Source organism: Lissotriton vulgaris, chromosome 1_1, assembly GCF_964263255.1.
Source record: "Lissotriton vulgaris chromosome 1_1, aLisVul1.2, whole genome shotgun sequence".
Classification (NCBI taxonomy): Eukaryota; Metazoa; Chordata; class Amphibia; order Caudata; family Salamandridae; genus Lissotriton; species Lissotriton vulgaris.
This window is the reverse complement of record NC_141685.1, coordinates 160859447-160877303: the sequence shown is the minus strand read 5'-3', so window position 1 is coordinate 160877303 and position 17857 is coordinate 160859447. Positions and strand designations below refer to the sequence as shown.

The following is a 17857-nucleotide window of genomic DNA, read 5'->3' as shown; positions in this document are numbered from 1 at the left end:
CAGAAGAGAGACTCACATTACGAACCCGGCGCACCCTGAAAATAAAACCCAGTTTAAAGAGATACTCGGGTTTCAGTCTCTTACTGTTTCCGAGCCCATTTCCAGCTCCCCTCCCCTCCCATGCCCTCGCCCACACCTTCTCAGCATTATTTGACTCATGATTACAACCTGAATGCTTTCTGGATAGGAACCTCATGGGGTTCAAAATTACATCTTTTCTAACAATAGTATTAAAATGATAAACTTGAATTTCAATTCGATTTATTGATTTAAGCCTTTTTGGAGATTAACAATTTTAAATATATACAACATCCATACACTTTTGTAAAATTGTCACCTAAACTTGAATTCAATCCACCTTTTGATTAAACACTTCCTATTCCAGCAAGCATCACAAGACCACTTGTTGTTATCTTCCCAATTAGTGATCATGTTTCAGATGGCAACAACAATAAATATGTTTAGAATTTTACCTCCGAAAGCAAAACATGTTATTTCTGAATCATGGTGCACAATACAATGTAGGAACAGAAGGGCATCTTTAGGTATAGCATTCATTAAGGTTTGACCAGGCTTGAAACTAGAATTCCTGAACTTTTGGACATTTAAATGTCATATTTTCAAAGAGTTGAAACACCCAGCATGAGCTCCGTGAAACATTGAAGGTGAGTGGATTGTACTTAGACAACATGTGCTGATTAGTAATCTATTGATGTAAAATACAGTGGTCAGGCAATGCTTGTGGATCTAATCTATTCAGATTATAACTCCATAGTTTGTTCAATAAATTGACTTTGAAGGTCCATCTCTCAGATCAGTTCTATTACAGTTTTATTTGCGATAACACTAAAAGAGATCAATGACAAATAGGTTTTAAAAGCCATGGGTGGAATAGATCCTTGTTCTAAATCTAGATTATTGTCTGCAATAGAAACCAGTAAAAACAGATCAAATCTAAAAGCATTGAAAATGTTTATTATAGTGGTTTAGAGTAAACACAGATAACACACATTGTTCCTGGAACTCAGAAAATGTATCGAAAGATTATGATTACAACCTATTTTATGTCCAGAGACCGGTTTAGATGCTTTCCTGTTTAAGTGACAACATTTGCAAATATATTTACCAAAACTTTAAAGCTGGATGTCAGAAATTCTGTCTTTAAGTATTGTGTAAGAGTTATGTGTGTTGGTTTTTATTTGATCTGAAGCAACACTAACACTAAATAGGTACGTGCACCGGTTATCATTCAACTAACATTATTAGCAAACTTAATTTGGAGGGAATTGAGAACAATTGACTCATGTACCAAGAGTTTAATTGTTCAAAAATCCACTGGTTCGGTAATTCGCAGAGTTTGCAAATGCTAAACCGCTTTTTGTACTAAGCCCATTTAACATTTAAGAATTTAGAAGGGGAATGTTAATAGTGTCCCTTTAAAAATACGTAATACATCCTTAAGGTATGTATAAAGCTTTGAAACCATACGCGGGTTGAAAAACAGTAACAGGAGGTAGTAACCCAAGGGGACATTTGTGAATCTGAAAGTAAAATGGGGTGCATTAAAAATGCCTTTATTTAAAAGCCATCACAGACACAGTAGTGTGCTGACTCCACAAGCAACCACTTTTACCAAATGGATTATTAATACATGAACCTCAGTATTTCCTATATATTGCTGAAATGTAGTCTCTAATATTTTTGTCATGTGGTGTAAATATTTGTTTCTGTTATTTTATTTCCCATTTCAATATTGTCATGAAATGTACCTATTCTTTTTGTCAAACATATTGAAATATCTTTGTCACAATTTTTGGGGCATTCTAAAAAGTGTTTTCACTCTCTAACTTAAAGCTTCCTAAGAAAAATACAGACGTGCAGTCCTGGTTTCTCCTAGATCATTTAGCTTTCTCACTAAACCGAGCACAATATTGATTTGAGAGAGGTGGTTATTGTAGTCATACGCACTGGGGTTAGTTTAGAAAAGACAAATATAGAATTTCCTTTATCTTTAGAAATAATACTTGCAAAAGTTTATGTGCAATAATTTCTGAAAATTTACTGATAAAGATATCAGATAAAGATCCCCTAATTTCTTATACCTTGTGGTATTAAAAATCTGCTTGAATTAACAGACTTCTCTTCTAGATAAATCCAGGTATGAGAAGGTATTAAATGGGACCTTATGAGTGTTTAGCCATGCAGATCCAGTAACAATGTGAAATAATTTCTCTTAAAAAAGAAGACTATAAACTAACTAAGCTAGACGTGACTTTATAACTGGTTAATGAAATGTTTCTGGAGGTTTAGTATATATAAAGAACTCCTTTTTTCTATGGCGTGTCATATAAAATTGATGCTCTAAATTTTGGTAAGAGTACACAATGTCAAAAAATTCAATACTGCTTTTATATCAATTTACTTTTGAAAGCTTGAAGTGAAAGAGAATTCTAAATGTCATTTGCTTATGAATAGGCGCTAATGACTACTTCCGGATGACAATGTAGTTAACATTTTTTGGTAAAAGATGTGTTAGAAGTATGGGTAGGGAAAATGGCTATTTTGGCCAAAGGCTCCCCTTTCTATATGCATGCTAGTTTTAATTTGTACACAGAATCACCATTTTTTTATGTGGTACACTATAATGTTAGATGAATTTGTTTTACCCTTTTGATAAGCAAGAGATGACGATTAACCGTTTTTTCCCCTGGTTTTAAATGGATTCAGGAAGGAACAGACAAGGTGTTGACTGCCTCAGAAAATGGTTGTTTCCCGCATGCTGCTTTCATGCGACTTAAATCTCTTCAGTCGAAGAGGCGGCTGCATGCCTGCAGATATGGCCAGATCAGTACTTGGCTGGTTCAGTTCACCAGTGGGGCTAGAATAGAAGCTGTTAAGGGCAGGGGCTTAGCTTCCTATTGGTACAGCAGGTGCAATGGCACCAGGTCCCAGACGCCTTAAAGGCCCACTGAACCCTGATAACTGCTGTTGTCACAGTTCAAACAGAGGCCTGAGGGGCCCACAAAACAATGATTATTGCTGTTTTCCACAGTCCAAACAGAGGGCAGGTGTCACATTTCCTTTCTTGCCTAAGGGCCCAGGGCACACTGGCTAGGCCACTGGTTAAGGATGCAGTGGGGAAGAGGTGGCGAGACAGGTGGATTATCTAAACAGCCCGACGATGACTTCATGCCTGGGTATTAAAGTATTCATTACAATTAAAGACTTAAGCAGGAATAGATATCATAATATAGGGAGGCCAATGTACAAATGCAGCTCGATTAGCGGCTGCCTTTAACTTCTCACTCATCACCTCTCCTAATTTACAGTTTTATATTAGATGCAGACATAAATCATGACCTATGAATATGTTTTATCTATCTTTAGGTTCCAAATGACCCATCTTTTCCATATGCAAGTATCAGACAGGTCGGAAACGCCCAATGGCTTTGAACTTCATAAAGCCACATTAATCACTGGTCTTGAAATGCAAATGGCAGCATTAGGCACGCAGAGGTGTATTCTACGTAATCTCATTATGTTCAGGGTACGGAAGAGTGTTCAGGGCATAAATCACTTTGACAAAAACATTTCTGCCACCATGGAAATTCAATCTTCCTTGTCCTACCCTAGTATACAAGTCGTACCACATTCTTTGTATACCTGAATTAAATAGGCACACAAAATAGTACCGTATTTAAAGGCCCAGTTCAGAATTACAGGGAAGGTGCACTGTCCCAGACTACACAACGGTGCAGACTTCAGTGGGTGCTGTCATGTCACACAGGGGAAGTACACCAGATTATGCTGGAAAAAGCATGTGGTGCCCCAACGTAGGTACAGTTGTAAACCACCAGTCTGCTTACAAAGTAAAGCGTCTGGCAGCTAGAAACGAGGTGGCACGTTTCCCCTGCAGGTGGTTGGGGTCTGTCACCATCCTGTCAGGTGGTGGTATCAAATCAGTGCGCCTCCTAACTGCTTGTTTGCCCTTTCGCCGGTGTCAATAATACAGTGCAGTCGCAAGACAAAAGGTATTCCCACATTTGAATGTGGCCATGCCCAATACAAAGGAAAGCATGCCCGCTGAGAATCTCTCCTACGTGATCCACACTACATAAAGAGCTATTGAAGTGTCTGCAGCCTCCTCTGTAGAACAAAAGCCAAAATGCCCATAGGACGCAGAAAGAGGGTGCACTCTGATGCTTCATCATGTACGAAGCCTTTGGCATTCGTCTGTACTAAGCTAGTGACAGAGTAAGAGGAGTGTTTATTGCCCTCTATGTAACTCTACTTCTAAGCACCTACTACAGCTTGTACATTGGTTACTGTAATATGTTCACCTACATTATGCTTAATATAAATAGTGCACAATTTCGGCGTTTGTGTCTGCCTACAATGTGGACATGATACAAACAACAGTACCTACTGTAGTGTAGTTCCTATCAGCCTTATTCATCAAGGCCGAATCGGCTCGCAAAGGGCCAGATTCTGAGAATCTGGCCCTTTGCGAGTGCGATTTTTGCATTTGGGATTCAACATCCCAAATGCAAAAATCGCTATTTGCTAATTCGCATATTTGCGAGGATTTACATTTAAGGAATCTCTATTTGAGATTCCTTAAATGTAATTCATCATCCATTTTACAATTGCGAAATCGCAATTTCGGGCCGCATTTTACCGCGAGGTCAAACCTCGCGGTAAATTGCGAAAACTCAGAAAAATGCATTTAAATGCATTTTTCTGAGTTGCACGTTACACACACACATGTCCAAAGGACATGTGTGTGTGCAACACCTGTGTTATTTTCCATGCAGGGGTGCTACAGGGTGTCCTTTGGACACCCCTGGCACCCTTGTACTCGCAATCTCATTTGCGATTAGCTAATTGCTAATCGCAAATTAGGAATGACTCCCCATGCATTTCTATGGGCCTTTTGGCCCATAGGAATGCATGGGGAGTTATTCCTTATTTGCGATTAGCAATTAGATAATCGCAAATAAGGAATCAGTGGGAATCGCAACTACTATTGCGATTTCTACATGAATACCGTTTTGCGAGTCTCAAATAGCGATTCCTTATGATTCGCTATTTGAGCCTCGCAAAACGGCCCGTACATGAATCAGGCTGTATATTCCTAATAGGCTCTGCACATTGGAATAACATAATCAATAGTTTAGACGTAGGACTGAAGTCGACTAGGTCACTATTGAATATGTTAGACTTAATTGTGAATGCCAGCTAGCTCAGAGGTCACTAGAAACTTTCTCGAATTCACAAGAAGGGATTAGTTTCTGACAACCGCATAAACATGACAACTTTGTTCCCCAAGAATAAGAAATATATCTCTAGAGTCACGGAAACAATAGATTGCTATTTCACTCAGTCAATTGTGCATGCTTCGTTTCACCAGGATTTGCAGAGAAATAGAGAGACGGGTGTTTTCAATAAAAAAGGTTATTTATTGAGCAGTCTTCTTTCTCATGCAAGAGAAGTGAATTGCTACAATGGCAATACTTGTTATAAAGTAAATTGTGTACAGTAAAAAGAGTATTATGAAATAATACTGTAAAAGCATGATATGGTTTCTAAGCCATAAGATATATAAAACGGATAAAATACATACAATGATAAATAATGACTAAAAGTACTCAACTGGTGCTTCTAAAATACGCCTACCCCGGTGTACCTAACCTAAGTCTAGTACGAGGGAAGAAGTAAGTGAGGTATAGCTTAAGTTCAGTATTTTTTGCCAAGAATCTATCCAAGATTTTATCTAAGGGTCTAATGAGCTCCATACCTTGGTTTTAGAATGAAGGAGGTCTTGTATCTCTCTCTCAGGACTCGATCTCCCAGTAACCCGCAAGGGTAGCAGGGAAACACTGGAGCTGGATTTCTCGGCAGGAGAAAAGACAGCGTCTTTCTCAGAGCGTCAGCTGGAGGGTCGGCTTCCTTCGGCACTCACTACAGCAGGGCATCGGGCAAGTAGCTAGTCGATCTGCTCCAAACCACTGTGCGTTTGCTAGGGCAGATGTGGGTATATTTATACCTGGAAGGTGCAGAGTTTGACGTAAGATTGGACATAATAACCTCACTAAGAACTCGCAGTTCTTTGAAAACTCAATGAGTTCTTGGACAAATCAATACTTAAGCAGGGGGAAGTCCCGGACTGCTGAAGTTTAGTTTCTCCAAGAATTCGTTGTGGATTCTAGGAACTTGTGGAAGTAGCCATGCCGTATTTGGACTGCATTGAGTATGTATAAATATGGTTATGATTCTTATGCCTATATAAGGATATAATAAGTTATACCTATATAAGGGCATTAATCGGGAAAATTACACTAGGGTCCTAGATTTGTTTACAACACTACTAGGTGGATGTTACAATTCAACAAGAGTCTAAAATACTTCAGCACAACTGACTTTGCATCAATATTACGGGACATCAGTCTTGATGGCAAGCCAACATTTTTTACATTATTATCAGAGACTATACTTGCCACTTGGATACAACTTTACAAGAGAATTTTATACATTTTCATACAGTTGTATTTATATAATAAAACAACCTACCCACAATAATTGATCTAGCTATTCATCTTTTTGGGTTCTGGAGTAGCTTGCTACTCGCTGAAAAGCGCTTCAACACTTCATCAGGGGTAGCAAGCACTATATAAATGCAAAACCTTCCCTCTTCTATCCCTCCAGTCTCTTTTTCAACCCAACTAACAGACCAACATGTCCAGCTCTCAAATACATTTTATATTTCCCTACACTAATTCACCACGAATCATTTTGGGATCCTGGAGTAGCGTGCCACTCGCCGAAAATGCGGTTCAAATTGACCCTAACGCACTCTGCTGCTCGCCGAACTCTGCGTTGAGCGGTTGAGTTTTTTTGACACTTTGCCGAGTTCTTCATTGAGGAACACCACCTAGGCCTAATCTTAGCATGAAAATCTAGATTTCAGTCATATGTTAAGAAACAAGTGTGAGTAGAAATCTTTTGGGTGGAGAAAATTTAAGACATTAATATTGTGAATTTTTTGTTAATTAGTTGATGTTTGCAAGTACTAACACTTCTCTGTGTCAAGTAAAGACCTTGAGAGTTTTGTAACTTTTAGATACTCAAATTGTGGATTTTGTTGCAATTAAAACATTTTCAAGGCCTGAAATTTCTTTGGAGGTTGCATGCGGGCAGCCTAAGTTATCCTGCAAGAATTTCTTGATTAATCCTATTGCGACTACAATATGTGTTCTCTCCTATAAAAACCGGTTGTTAGAAGCTTTTCTGCAACTCAAGATACGCCTTACTTTTCACCTGGTGTGGATGCATTTCTCATGTTTAGTGAGATCTCCTTTCTGAGTATAACGTTTCTGGCTTTCCCCTCCTGTATAAGGCTTTAGTCCATTGTGAATTCTCTCGTATGAAGTGACATTGTATTTGTGATTAAACCTTATCTGACATTCAGAACACACATAAGGCTTTTTTCTCCCGTGTCAGTTTGCTCATGACAAGTGAGACGTAATTTGTGACCAAAACTTTTCTTGCATTTCGAGCACTCATAAGGTTTTTCCCCAGAGTGGGATCTCTCATGAAGCATAACTCTGTCTTTCAGATTCAAGCTTTTATGGCATAATTATTTTCTTCAGTGTGGAGTTTCTCATGGTGAGATAGCGTTTTTCTCTGCAGCTTTTCTGGCATTCAGAGCACTCATAAGGTTTTCATCAGTATGGAGTGGATTATGGTTAGTCAGGCTGTGCCTATCAAAAAATAGGAATTTCTGGCATTCACCGCATTGGTAATGTGTGTCTGCTCATGTAGGTGAGATTGCATTTAAAATGGATGCTTTTCTGGCACTTGGAGCACTGAAGTATTTTTGATGGTGTGTTTTCTTATGGTGCATGTAACCATCACTACTTCTGAATCTTTTCTGACATTTAGAGCACTGATGTTTTTCCCCCAGTGTGGATTCTCAAATGTACAGTGAGATCAGATTTACGGCTGAAACTTTTTTGGCATTCAGAGCACTGATAAGGTTTTTCCCCAGTGTGGGTTCTTATATGGTGAGTGAGATTGATTTTTTCACTGAAAAATTTGTGGCATTCAATGCAATAAGGTTTTTCCCCAATGTGGGTTCGTGTATGCCGAGTGAGTATTCTTTTTTCACTGAAACATTTCTGACATTCAGAGCATGGATAAGGTTTTTCCCCAGTGTGGGTCCTTGTATGTGTAGTGAGTATTCTTTTTTCACTGAAACATTTCTGGCAGTCAGAGCCCTGATAAGGGTTTTTCCCCAGTGTGGAATCTCACATTTCAGTCAGGTCAGTATAGCTCTAAGCTGGCCCTGTACGCGGACGACTTGATTTTATATATGGGTGATCCAGGTACAGCTATTCCTCGGATCGAGGAACTGACAGCAGAGTTTGGGGCATTATCAGGATACAAGGTGAACAGATCCAAGACTGAGGTCATGTGTTGGAATGTAGATCAATGGTATGGCACTGGGAGTCAGTAGTTTAGATATCTGGGAATATATATTGTGAGGGAATTGGATCGAATTCCTAAGTTAAATCTGGACAGAACAACTAGGGAAATGGACCGTTTGTTTAGCAGATGGAAAGAACCTCCCATTGTCAATATATGGAAAAGTGAATCTAGTGAAAATGGTCATTCTCCCCAAGCTCTCCTACCTGTTTTCCACAATACCGCTAACATTCCCTTAGAAAGACATAAATAAGATACAGAGCAAAATAGGTAGTTTTTTGTGGGGGGACAAAGGGGTGTGCCTGACCTGGAAGAAACTCAGAAGAAGGTTATTAAAAGGTGGGTTAGCTCTCCCCGATATTAGTCTATATGTAGTGGCATTCCAGTTTAAGACCCTACGCATGCTACTTACTAAGCCAGATGACTCATCCTGGGCAGAATGCTGAAAGAGATGGTGAGAGCAGAAGGGGGAAGCGATGCCTTTATGTATAAATTTGGATCTCCTAGATTCTTCAAGCGGGTTTGTTTGAAGATACTAAAAACCGCCCTAGAGACATGGTACAGGGTAAGGGTAAGCAGTGGGATTGGGTACTATTCAGACTCAGCTCCAGTTTGGGATTCACCTGGTACCCCGGACTGCTTGAACAATGCCTTGGCAGTACCTATAAAAAGGGCTGGGATTACGAAATGGAAAGAGTTAATGGATGAGGAAGGGATATACCCATGGGAGAACTTGAGGGCAAAGGTAGGGACAGATGTATCAAGATTTAAATATATTCTTGGCATACAGCGGAACGCGAGGAGATAAAAAGTAATGAGGAAATAGAAAGGCTAAGTCAATCCTTCACACCCATTATAAAAGAAATCTCAGTATGGTATCAACATCTACCACAGGGTGAAGACACTGGGATAGCTTCGGGAGAGGGGGTTTGGAACAAGTTCTGCATGGCACCACAGGCAGAGGGCATGCTTGAACCATCTTTGAAGACACTATACAAACATATAAAGCCTGCCTGTCTGAAAAAGAACCATTTTTTCGTGGTCAATAGGCTTTACTACACTCCTTATAAAATCGGGAAGTTCGCCCTCTCCCCGCCACCAAAATGCCCAAGATGTCAGGAATTGCAGGCAGATGACATCCACATGTTTTTTGAATGATTTTGAAACATTTTTGACATTCAGAGCATGGATAAGGTTTTTCCCCAGTGTGGGTTATTGTATGTCGAGAAAGACTTCTTTTGTCACTGAAACATTTCTGGCATTCAGAGCACTGATAAGGTTTTTCCTCAGTGTGGAATCTCACATGTGCAGTTAGAAGTGATTTACGGTTGAAATGTTTTGGGCATTCAGAGCACTCCTAAGGTTTTTCCCCAGTGTGGGTTTTTATATGCAGTGTGAGATTACTTTTTTCACTGAAACATTTGTGGCATTCAATGCACTGATAAGGTTTTTCCCCAGTGTGGATTCTTATGTGCCGTGTGAGACTATTTTTTAAACTGAAAAATTTCTGGCATTCAGAGCACTGATAAGGTTTTTCCCCAGTGTGGGTTCTTATATGCACCGTGAGATTGCGTTTTTCATTGAAACATTTCTGGCATTCAGAGCACTGATAAGGTTGTTCCACAAAATGGGTCACTGCATGATTAGAAAGACTTTGTTTGTTACAAAACCTTTTCTGGCATTCAGAGCACTGATATGGTTTTTCCCCAGTGTGGATTCTTGTATGTTCAGTGAGTCTGATTTTTACACTGAAACATTTTTGGCATTCAGAGCACTGAAAAGGTTTCTCCCCAGTGTGGGATCTTATATGATAATTGAGAATGTTTTTGTCAATGAAACATTTATGGCATTCCGGGCACTGATAAGGTTTCTCTCCAGTGTGGGTTCTTCTATGCCGAGTGAGCTCGGTTTGGGTATTGAAACATTTCTGGCAATCCGTGCACTGATAAGGTTTTTCCCCAGTGTGGGTCCTTGTATGTATAATAAGTCCTATTTTTCTAATGAAATATTTCTGACATTCAGAGCACTGGTAAGGTTTTTCCCCAGTGTGGGTTAATACATGTAGAGAAAGACTTTGTTTTTTACAAAACCTTTTCTGGCATTCAGAGCACTGATAAGGTTTTTCCCCAGTGTGGGTTTTCATATGCTGCGTGAGATGGCTTTTTTCACTAAAACATTTCTGGCACTCAGAGCACTGATAAGGTTTTTCCCCAGTGTGGGTCCTTGTATGTACAGTAAGGTCTCTTTTTTCATTGAAATATTTCTGGCATTCAGAGCACTGGTAAGGTTTTTCCACAGAGTGGGTTATTACATGTCGAGAAAGACTTTGTTTGTTATAAAAGCTTTCCTGGCATTCAGAGCACTGATAAGGTTTGTCCCCAGTGTGGATTCTTATATGTTCAGTGAGATAAAATTTACTGCTGAAACTTTTTTGGCATTCAGAGCACTGATAAGGTTGTTCCAAAAAATGGGTCACTGCATGATTAGAAAGACTTTGTTTATTACAAAACCTTTTCTGGCATTCAGAGCACTGATATGGTTTTTCCCCAGTGTGGATTCTTGTATGTTTAGTGAGTCTGATTTTTACACTGAAACATTTTTGGCATTCAGAGCACTGAAAAGGTTTCTCCCCAGTGTGGGTTCTTATATGATGAGTGAGACTGTTTTTGTCAATGAAACATTTATGGCATTCCGGGCACTGATAAGGTTTCTCTCCAGTGTGGGTTCTTCTATGCCGAGTGAGCTCGGTTTGGGTATTGAAACATTTCTGGCAATCCGTGCACTGATAAGATTTTTCCCCAGTGTGGGTCCTTGTATGTATAATAAGTCCTATTTTTTTACTGAAATATTTCTGACATTCAGAGCACTGGTAAGGTTTTTCCCCAGTGTGGGTTAATACATGTAGAGAAAGACTTTGTTTTCTACAAAACCTTTTCTGGCATTCAGAGCACTGATAAGGTTTTTCGCCAGTGTGGGTTAATACATGTAGAGAAAGACTTTGTTTTTTACAAAACCTTTTCTGGCATTCAGAGCACTGATAAGGTTTTTCCCCAGTGTGGGATTTCATATGCTGCGTGAGATGGCTTTTTTCACTAAAACATTTTTGGCATTCAGAGCACTGATAAGGTTTTTCCCCAGTGTGGGTCCTTGTATGTACAGTAAGTTCTCTTTTTTCACTGAAATATTTCTGACATTCAGAGCACGGGTAAGGTTTTTCCGCAGAGTGGGTTATTACATGTCGAGAAAGACTTTGTTTGTTATAAAACCTTTCCTGGCATTCAGAGCACTGATAAGGTTTGTCCCCAGTGTGGATTCTTATATGTTCAGTGAGATAATATTTACTGCTGAAACTTTTTTGGCATTCAGAGCACTGATTAGGGTGTTCCACAGAGGGGGTTAATGCATGACGATAAAGTTGCGGTTTGAAACTAAACCTTTTCCGGCATTCAGAGGACTGATTAGGTTTTTCCCCAGTGTGGATTCTCATATGCGTAGTGAGATTAGATTTACAGCTGAAACTTTTTGGGCATTCAGAGCACTGAGAGAGGATTTTCCCAGTGTGCATTCTCTCAAATTCAGTGAGATGAGATTTATGGCTTAATCTGTTTTGGCACAGGTAACTTTTTCCCCAACTTGGGTTATTTTGCTTTGATTGAAGTGGGTTTGAACACTGAAATTGTTCTCACAGCCCGTGTTTTTAAAAGGTGCATTCCTAGAGTTAATATCTCTACATTTAGTTTTCTCTTGCTTATATGCCACGGTAAGAGTGAACCCGATTTTAGAGTCGGGCTTGTTTAGATAATGTTCAGCATTTATCTCTAAAAGATATTGTGTGTAATCTTCTTAACACTTGAATTGAGCAAAATATTTCTGGATGCAGCCCTGTAACACCGGTCGAAATGTTTGTAGCAGATAATAGTCTTTTGGTTATAGCCTCTCCGGCAGCAACTTATTTTGTGACTGAAGTTTTTCTCAAATCTATTTGTGTAGGTTCTTAGCAATGCAGTGATAAGGCGTTAGTGTGATATTTAATGATTAAACTGAGAAGTACCTTTTTGCAGTGGCGTAATGGCAGTAACTGAGAACATTAGAACATGCACAGTAATATTGTTGTTCATCAGTCGCAGAACATCAATTCCTTTTACCCGTTCTGTGTTTGGTGTAAGTTAAGGATTGTAGTTCTGAAGACAAGGATTTATTTACATTAGCTAGCGCAACAGTGCTCATTTAATCCATTTTGATATTTAACAGTTTTAAATACACTCCTGCACAACAGATAAGGTTGAGGCGATTTACATGGAATTACAGAACAGTACACAATAAAAAGGAAACAATCTGAGATGGTCATGAACAACACAATAAAGTGGTGAATTTTTAACGTTTTCGCCAGAGTGAGCAGAGTGGGTCGAGGTGTTATATCCCGAAGCAGATAGTCTCAAACTTGCATAACTGGTTAAAAATGGTTGTTGAACAAAGGTGATTTTCCAATCTTTTGATTGTTAGCATGTCAGCTTCGGAGTCTTCTTTCAGTGCCTTTTCTTTGATGGTTTGCAGAAGAAACCTTTTGTTATATCTTTCTTTTATGCAGTGTGTGCTTCCTCTCTGGAATTACATGATGCTTTAGATCATGCGTGCTTTAGATGAACGTTATTCTGTCATGCTGAGGCAATTTGTCTTTCTGATAATATTTCAGATGAGGATGTTGTGATTGGTCTTTCTGGCACTATTTCCGATGCTGTGTGGACAGATATGACTTTGCTCTGGGTTAATGAAATGCAAAATTAGAGACTTCACTTACAGGTATAGCACTTTCCTCAGCTCCCACTTCCTCGCCACACCTAGATTTTGGAAATTGTTTAAACTTAGAATGCTGGATGTCCTTCAGTTTTTCAAAACAATCCTTCTTATGGCACTAACAGTTGGCTGGTGCTAAATCTTGCTTTCTTCGTCTGTAATTTCAATCACCTATAGTATTAAAATTAAATAGTTAATACATGTAAATATCCCCAAAAGTAATTTACAAGCCATATCAATGCAGAATTGCAGAATTTTGAAAATGTTGAGCTGTTCTTCAGACAGAGCAGAGTGTAGAATGGTAGCCTGAGAGTACTTGGATCTATAAGTGAGGATTTGTAGAATTTCAAACATTTTATTAAGCTCAGAAAGGATACATGTACCCTATGGACTTGTAACATAGAATCCCAAAAGCAGACATTAAAGTCATATGGACTGGCACCAAAAAGATATTTAAAATAGAATACTATTAATTAATTTTTAATGTAGATTTCTAGGATGGGAATTTCCCCTCCACGGACAACAGGCGTTTCCCCCTGCCCTGAGTTACCACCTACTTGTATCTGGTAACCTGACTTTTGAGCTCTGGCCTCTGCCGCATGCAAATCTATTGTGTGTTGCGAGGACTATGCCTAGACCTATCCCTCAACTATGGTCCAGAGTATGAATCAAGGGCAATGAAATTAAGGAGTACTTTCATGTGTTCATTTTATTCCACCTGATTATCAGTCGTTAGGCTTTTCTGCACCTGGATTTACCAGGTGCAGAAAAACAGGACACAATTTGTTTTCAGACAGAAAAATTAGACTGAAAAGACCCACAAGACTTGGTGCAGCAGAAGCAGCCAAGACTTATGCTGTTTTTTTTACTAACTGGTGGAAACACACTATTCTTCCATCTGTTAGAAATATCTTTCCCCTTCCCTCCCCTGCTTCGCCGATCCCCCCCCCCCCCAACCAACCACATGCATATATCTACCACCTGCTTAAAACAAGTGGTAAATAAAAGCAGAAAAACACTATGAAATAGTGAATGGCATGTGGTTTGACAGGCAGAAGAATCTGTTCCTCGTGGCAACTCCCCACTACATGGCGTCAAAACTGTAACTGCCCGTTACTGGGCTAAATCTACCACAAAACAATTACATGAGATTTTTCTGCCACCGCAGTACTGTGCAACTTCTAACAAGGAACTATGAGAGATCTTGGACCAGTCCTGGGACCTGGAGGGTCACACCAAGTGTGCCATCATTTAAGGCAGAGGACTGTCATGGGTTTAACAGCTAGAGCTGTGATGGCAATGCACCCAGTTGTAACGATCAATAGCCTTATGATATCTTTGCATCATGGTCAGTGGAGTGGCGTCCTACTGACACACCCATGTAATGCTCCATTTCTATACCTGTGCCCAGACTTTGCGATAACATCAAGTGCATGTTTAGGGTGTTGGTGTGCGTAGCATAAATGCAATGTGAGAGTGCGACAGAGTAAACACCATCTCCTGCCTGCCAGTTGTGTATACAAGTGGGACAATCTATCCCTCATTTATACCAGAGTTCAAAATCCTCTGTTACCAAGGAATAATGTGCTCTACAAAGTACGCAGGTGCCTGCTGTGGCACCAGGGATGGTGTCAGCCTGACAGTTTATCTAAGTTGAAGGGACATCACCTGCAGGCTGAATTACTTAATGGAGAAGCTGTGTAACTGTCTTGAAAAGCCTAGAAGTCTGCCTATAAGCCTGCTTGTCGGGTAAGAAAGGGAAGGGAGTTTCACTATCCAGCAGGAGGACAAGGCTGTCCTTGAAAAAGCAAGGTCCGACACATCCTCGTTATCTGTAGGGCGGGCCGGAAAGCCATCCAGCAGGACCAGCTAGTCTGAGGGATGCCAAGACTCTCCCAACAGTTCAAGGCAGAAAATAGAACTCTACGACAACGTGATTGTTGAGGCCCAGTAGGGCGATTGTGTGCTGCCAACAGGCCCATTCAAGGTTGCATTTGCCAAATTCCTAACACAACAGAGTCTGAATCTACTGACTTCTTGGAGAGCCTGTGTTGGGCTTTAAGCTGCTGAATTTCTGACTACTCTGTGTCAGCGGTCCATGAGGAACTACAACTACTCCAGTGTCGAACACCCTGTCTGAGCTTACGCCTGTGGTCCAGCCGGCCACAATGTGGGCTCAATTGCTGATGGTAAGGCCTCCAGAGGATGCTGCACTTACAGACAGGCTAGGTGTGACTGCTACCTTGGGACTGCTGATCTTCAGGCAACTGCAAAGAAAAGAGATTGGGTGCCCTACTGAATGCAGCACTATATCCAGGACAAAAGCGCTCCACAAAAGCCTGCTAGTGGGTCACTGCTCTCTCGAGTCTTCGGGCGTGCCATTCAAATGTCGGGAAACAGGAAAGAGACACAGACAAGACTGACTCATCCTGTGAAAGGGTAAGACACTTACGACAGAGCATACACGCATTGCGGTGACTGGAGTGACAGAACTGACCCTATACTATATTCATGATACTCCTAAATGCCCCAAAAGCGGAAGAGGGTATCAGAACTGGACGCACCTGTCTGCAGCACATGGTAGTCTGGCATGCCTGCACTATCTTTTCACCCCCTCTGGCCATAAAGATGACTTTAGGGCCGCTACGCACATAGCAGGGGGAATCTCAGACCATTCTCTGGTGGAGGTGCAACTTGATGGTCCGGTTGGTATGAATTAGGTGACTAAAAACGGTTCTGACATTTGCAGGTGGGTCACAATCTGCAAGGTAACATTTGGGAAGGGGGGAAGTTGCCTGATGCATCCCCACTGGAGGACCAGCTGCTAACTAATCCCCAGACCGAAAAAGCAACCTCAACCATCTATAGGAAGTTGATCTATAATTCTATGGATCCCTTGGGGATGTTTCAGACGGCCATTCACAAACTTTTGTGTTTTTCAAAACCAAGCTTCCAAAGTTGGAGTTTGTTTTTAAAAACCAATAACTAATCACCCTCACACCCTTGGAACTTTCTCCCTGATTAATCTACTCCCAGGAAGTGGGATTCATTTGAAAACAAATTCTCATCACGACTGCCAGGTATTCCCTGGTGGTCATGAATAAGAAAAAAATACATCAGACTGCTTGATCTAAAAAGTAATGGTCTTCCGATGTATTTACAGGCAGATCATTCGTTTGTTGGACAGGGTACTCCACCACGCTTGTGAAGGAGTACCCTGCTCACCAAACTCTAAATCAAGACCTTTATCGTGTCTGTGCTATGCATGTATCTCTAGGTCTGCTTCATTATGTACATCAGTCTTTCTATGATGTACCTGTTATTGAGGCGTGTGTGTTTAGTACAGGTTTAATCTTACGGTGTGTGTGGGGGTTTATTTGAACCCTGTGGTTTAATCTGCACTTGTTGCTTATGCGGTGTTATGTGGTGTTGTCACACCCTTGTAATTATAACAAACATTTGCAATGCAATAGGTCTTGCATTAGGAAAGTTTGAGCTATTGGTATTGTAAATTACACATTTTTTTATTTATGTGTTGGTTTTGAAAATAGCGAAATTAATAGCTTTGTCATTTACAATGCCAAAAGTTTTAACTTTAGCAAATGTGACATCTATAGCATTTGTAATGCAATATGTGTTGTATTTACGTGACTTAGATTATTGATATTACAAATAACAATGGCTTTTAATTTTTTAAAATAATTACTACTTAAGTAAAAGTTATTATAATTTATAATGGCAATTGCTTAAACTTTTGTAAATAACTTTTGAGAAGATAATGTTCAGTGTATTTGATTGTGACAAAAATCCAAGAACAGAAGTGAAATATTAACATCTTTTTGTGACATTTGTAATAAAGCTTGAAACATTGAGAGAACATATTTGAACTAGTTGTTGTTGAATTGTTGCACAGATTGCTGCTGTGGTGGCGCTGAGTGATGTTTTGATGGCGCTGAGTGATGCTGTGGCGTTCAGTGATGCTGTGGCGTTCAATGATGCTGTGGCGTTCAGTGATGCTGTGGTAGCGCATAGTGATGCTGTGGTAGCGCATAGTGATGCTGTGGTAGCGCATAGTGATGCTGTGGTAGCGCATAGTGATGTTTTGGTGGCGCTGCGTGATGCTGTGGCGTTCAGTGATGCTGTGGTAGCGCAGTGATGTTGTGGTGCCCCTGAGTGATGCTGTGGTAGGGCGACAGACAGAGTGAGGGCGACAGACAGACAGAGTGAGGGCAACAGACAGACAGAGTGAGGGCGACAGACAGAGAGTGAGGGTGACAGACAGACAGAGTGAGGGCGACAGACAGACAGAGTGAGGGCGACAGACAGAGTGAGGGCGACAGACGGAGTGAGGGCGACAGACAGAGTGAGGGCGACAGACAGAGTGAGGGCGACAGACAGAGTGAGGGCGACAGTCATGTCCAAGTCATTAGATATGGTCCAAACTTCAGCCAATCAGGCGACAGCACCCTCTGGAACCTTCTCCTCAGAGGCTCAGGCTCTTTAATTTGTTAGCACAAGTGTGGTATAAGAGCCAAGGAGATGAGCGGAGCCTCTGAGGGGAGGTGGGTGAGTCACATGT

The 17857-nt window shown here is 40.5% G+C and overlaps 1 protein-coding gene and 1 long non-coding RNA gene across 2 annotated transcripts in view; both read right to left on the bottom strand.

The window, feature by feature from the left end:
- The window catches only part of LOC147737966 (uncharacterized), a 353381-nt gene that overhangs the window by 287904 nt on the left and 47620 nt on the right, over positions 1 to 17857 (bottom strand). The window lies entirely within an intron of this gene.
- LOC147737967 (uncharacterized) lies at positions 9502 to 12049 on the bottom strand. The gene is made up of 3 exons (XM_086950476.1): positions 11950 to 12049; positions 11415 to 11865; positions 9502 to 10574 (listed from the first exon to the last, which is right to left on the bottom strand). The coding sequence occupies exons 1-3, from the start codon at positions 12047 to 12049 to the stop codon at positions 9842 to 9844; spliced, it is 1284 nt and encodes a 427-aa protein (XP_086806602.1). The 3' UTR covers positions 9502 to 9841.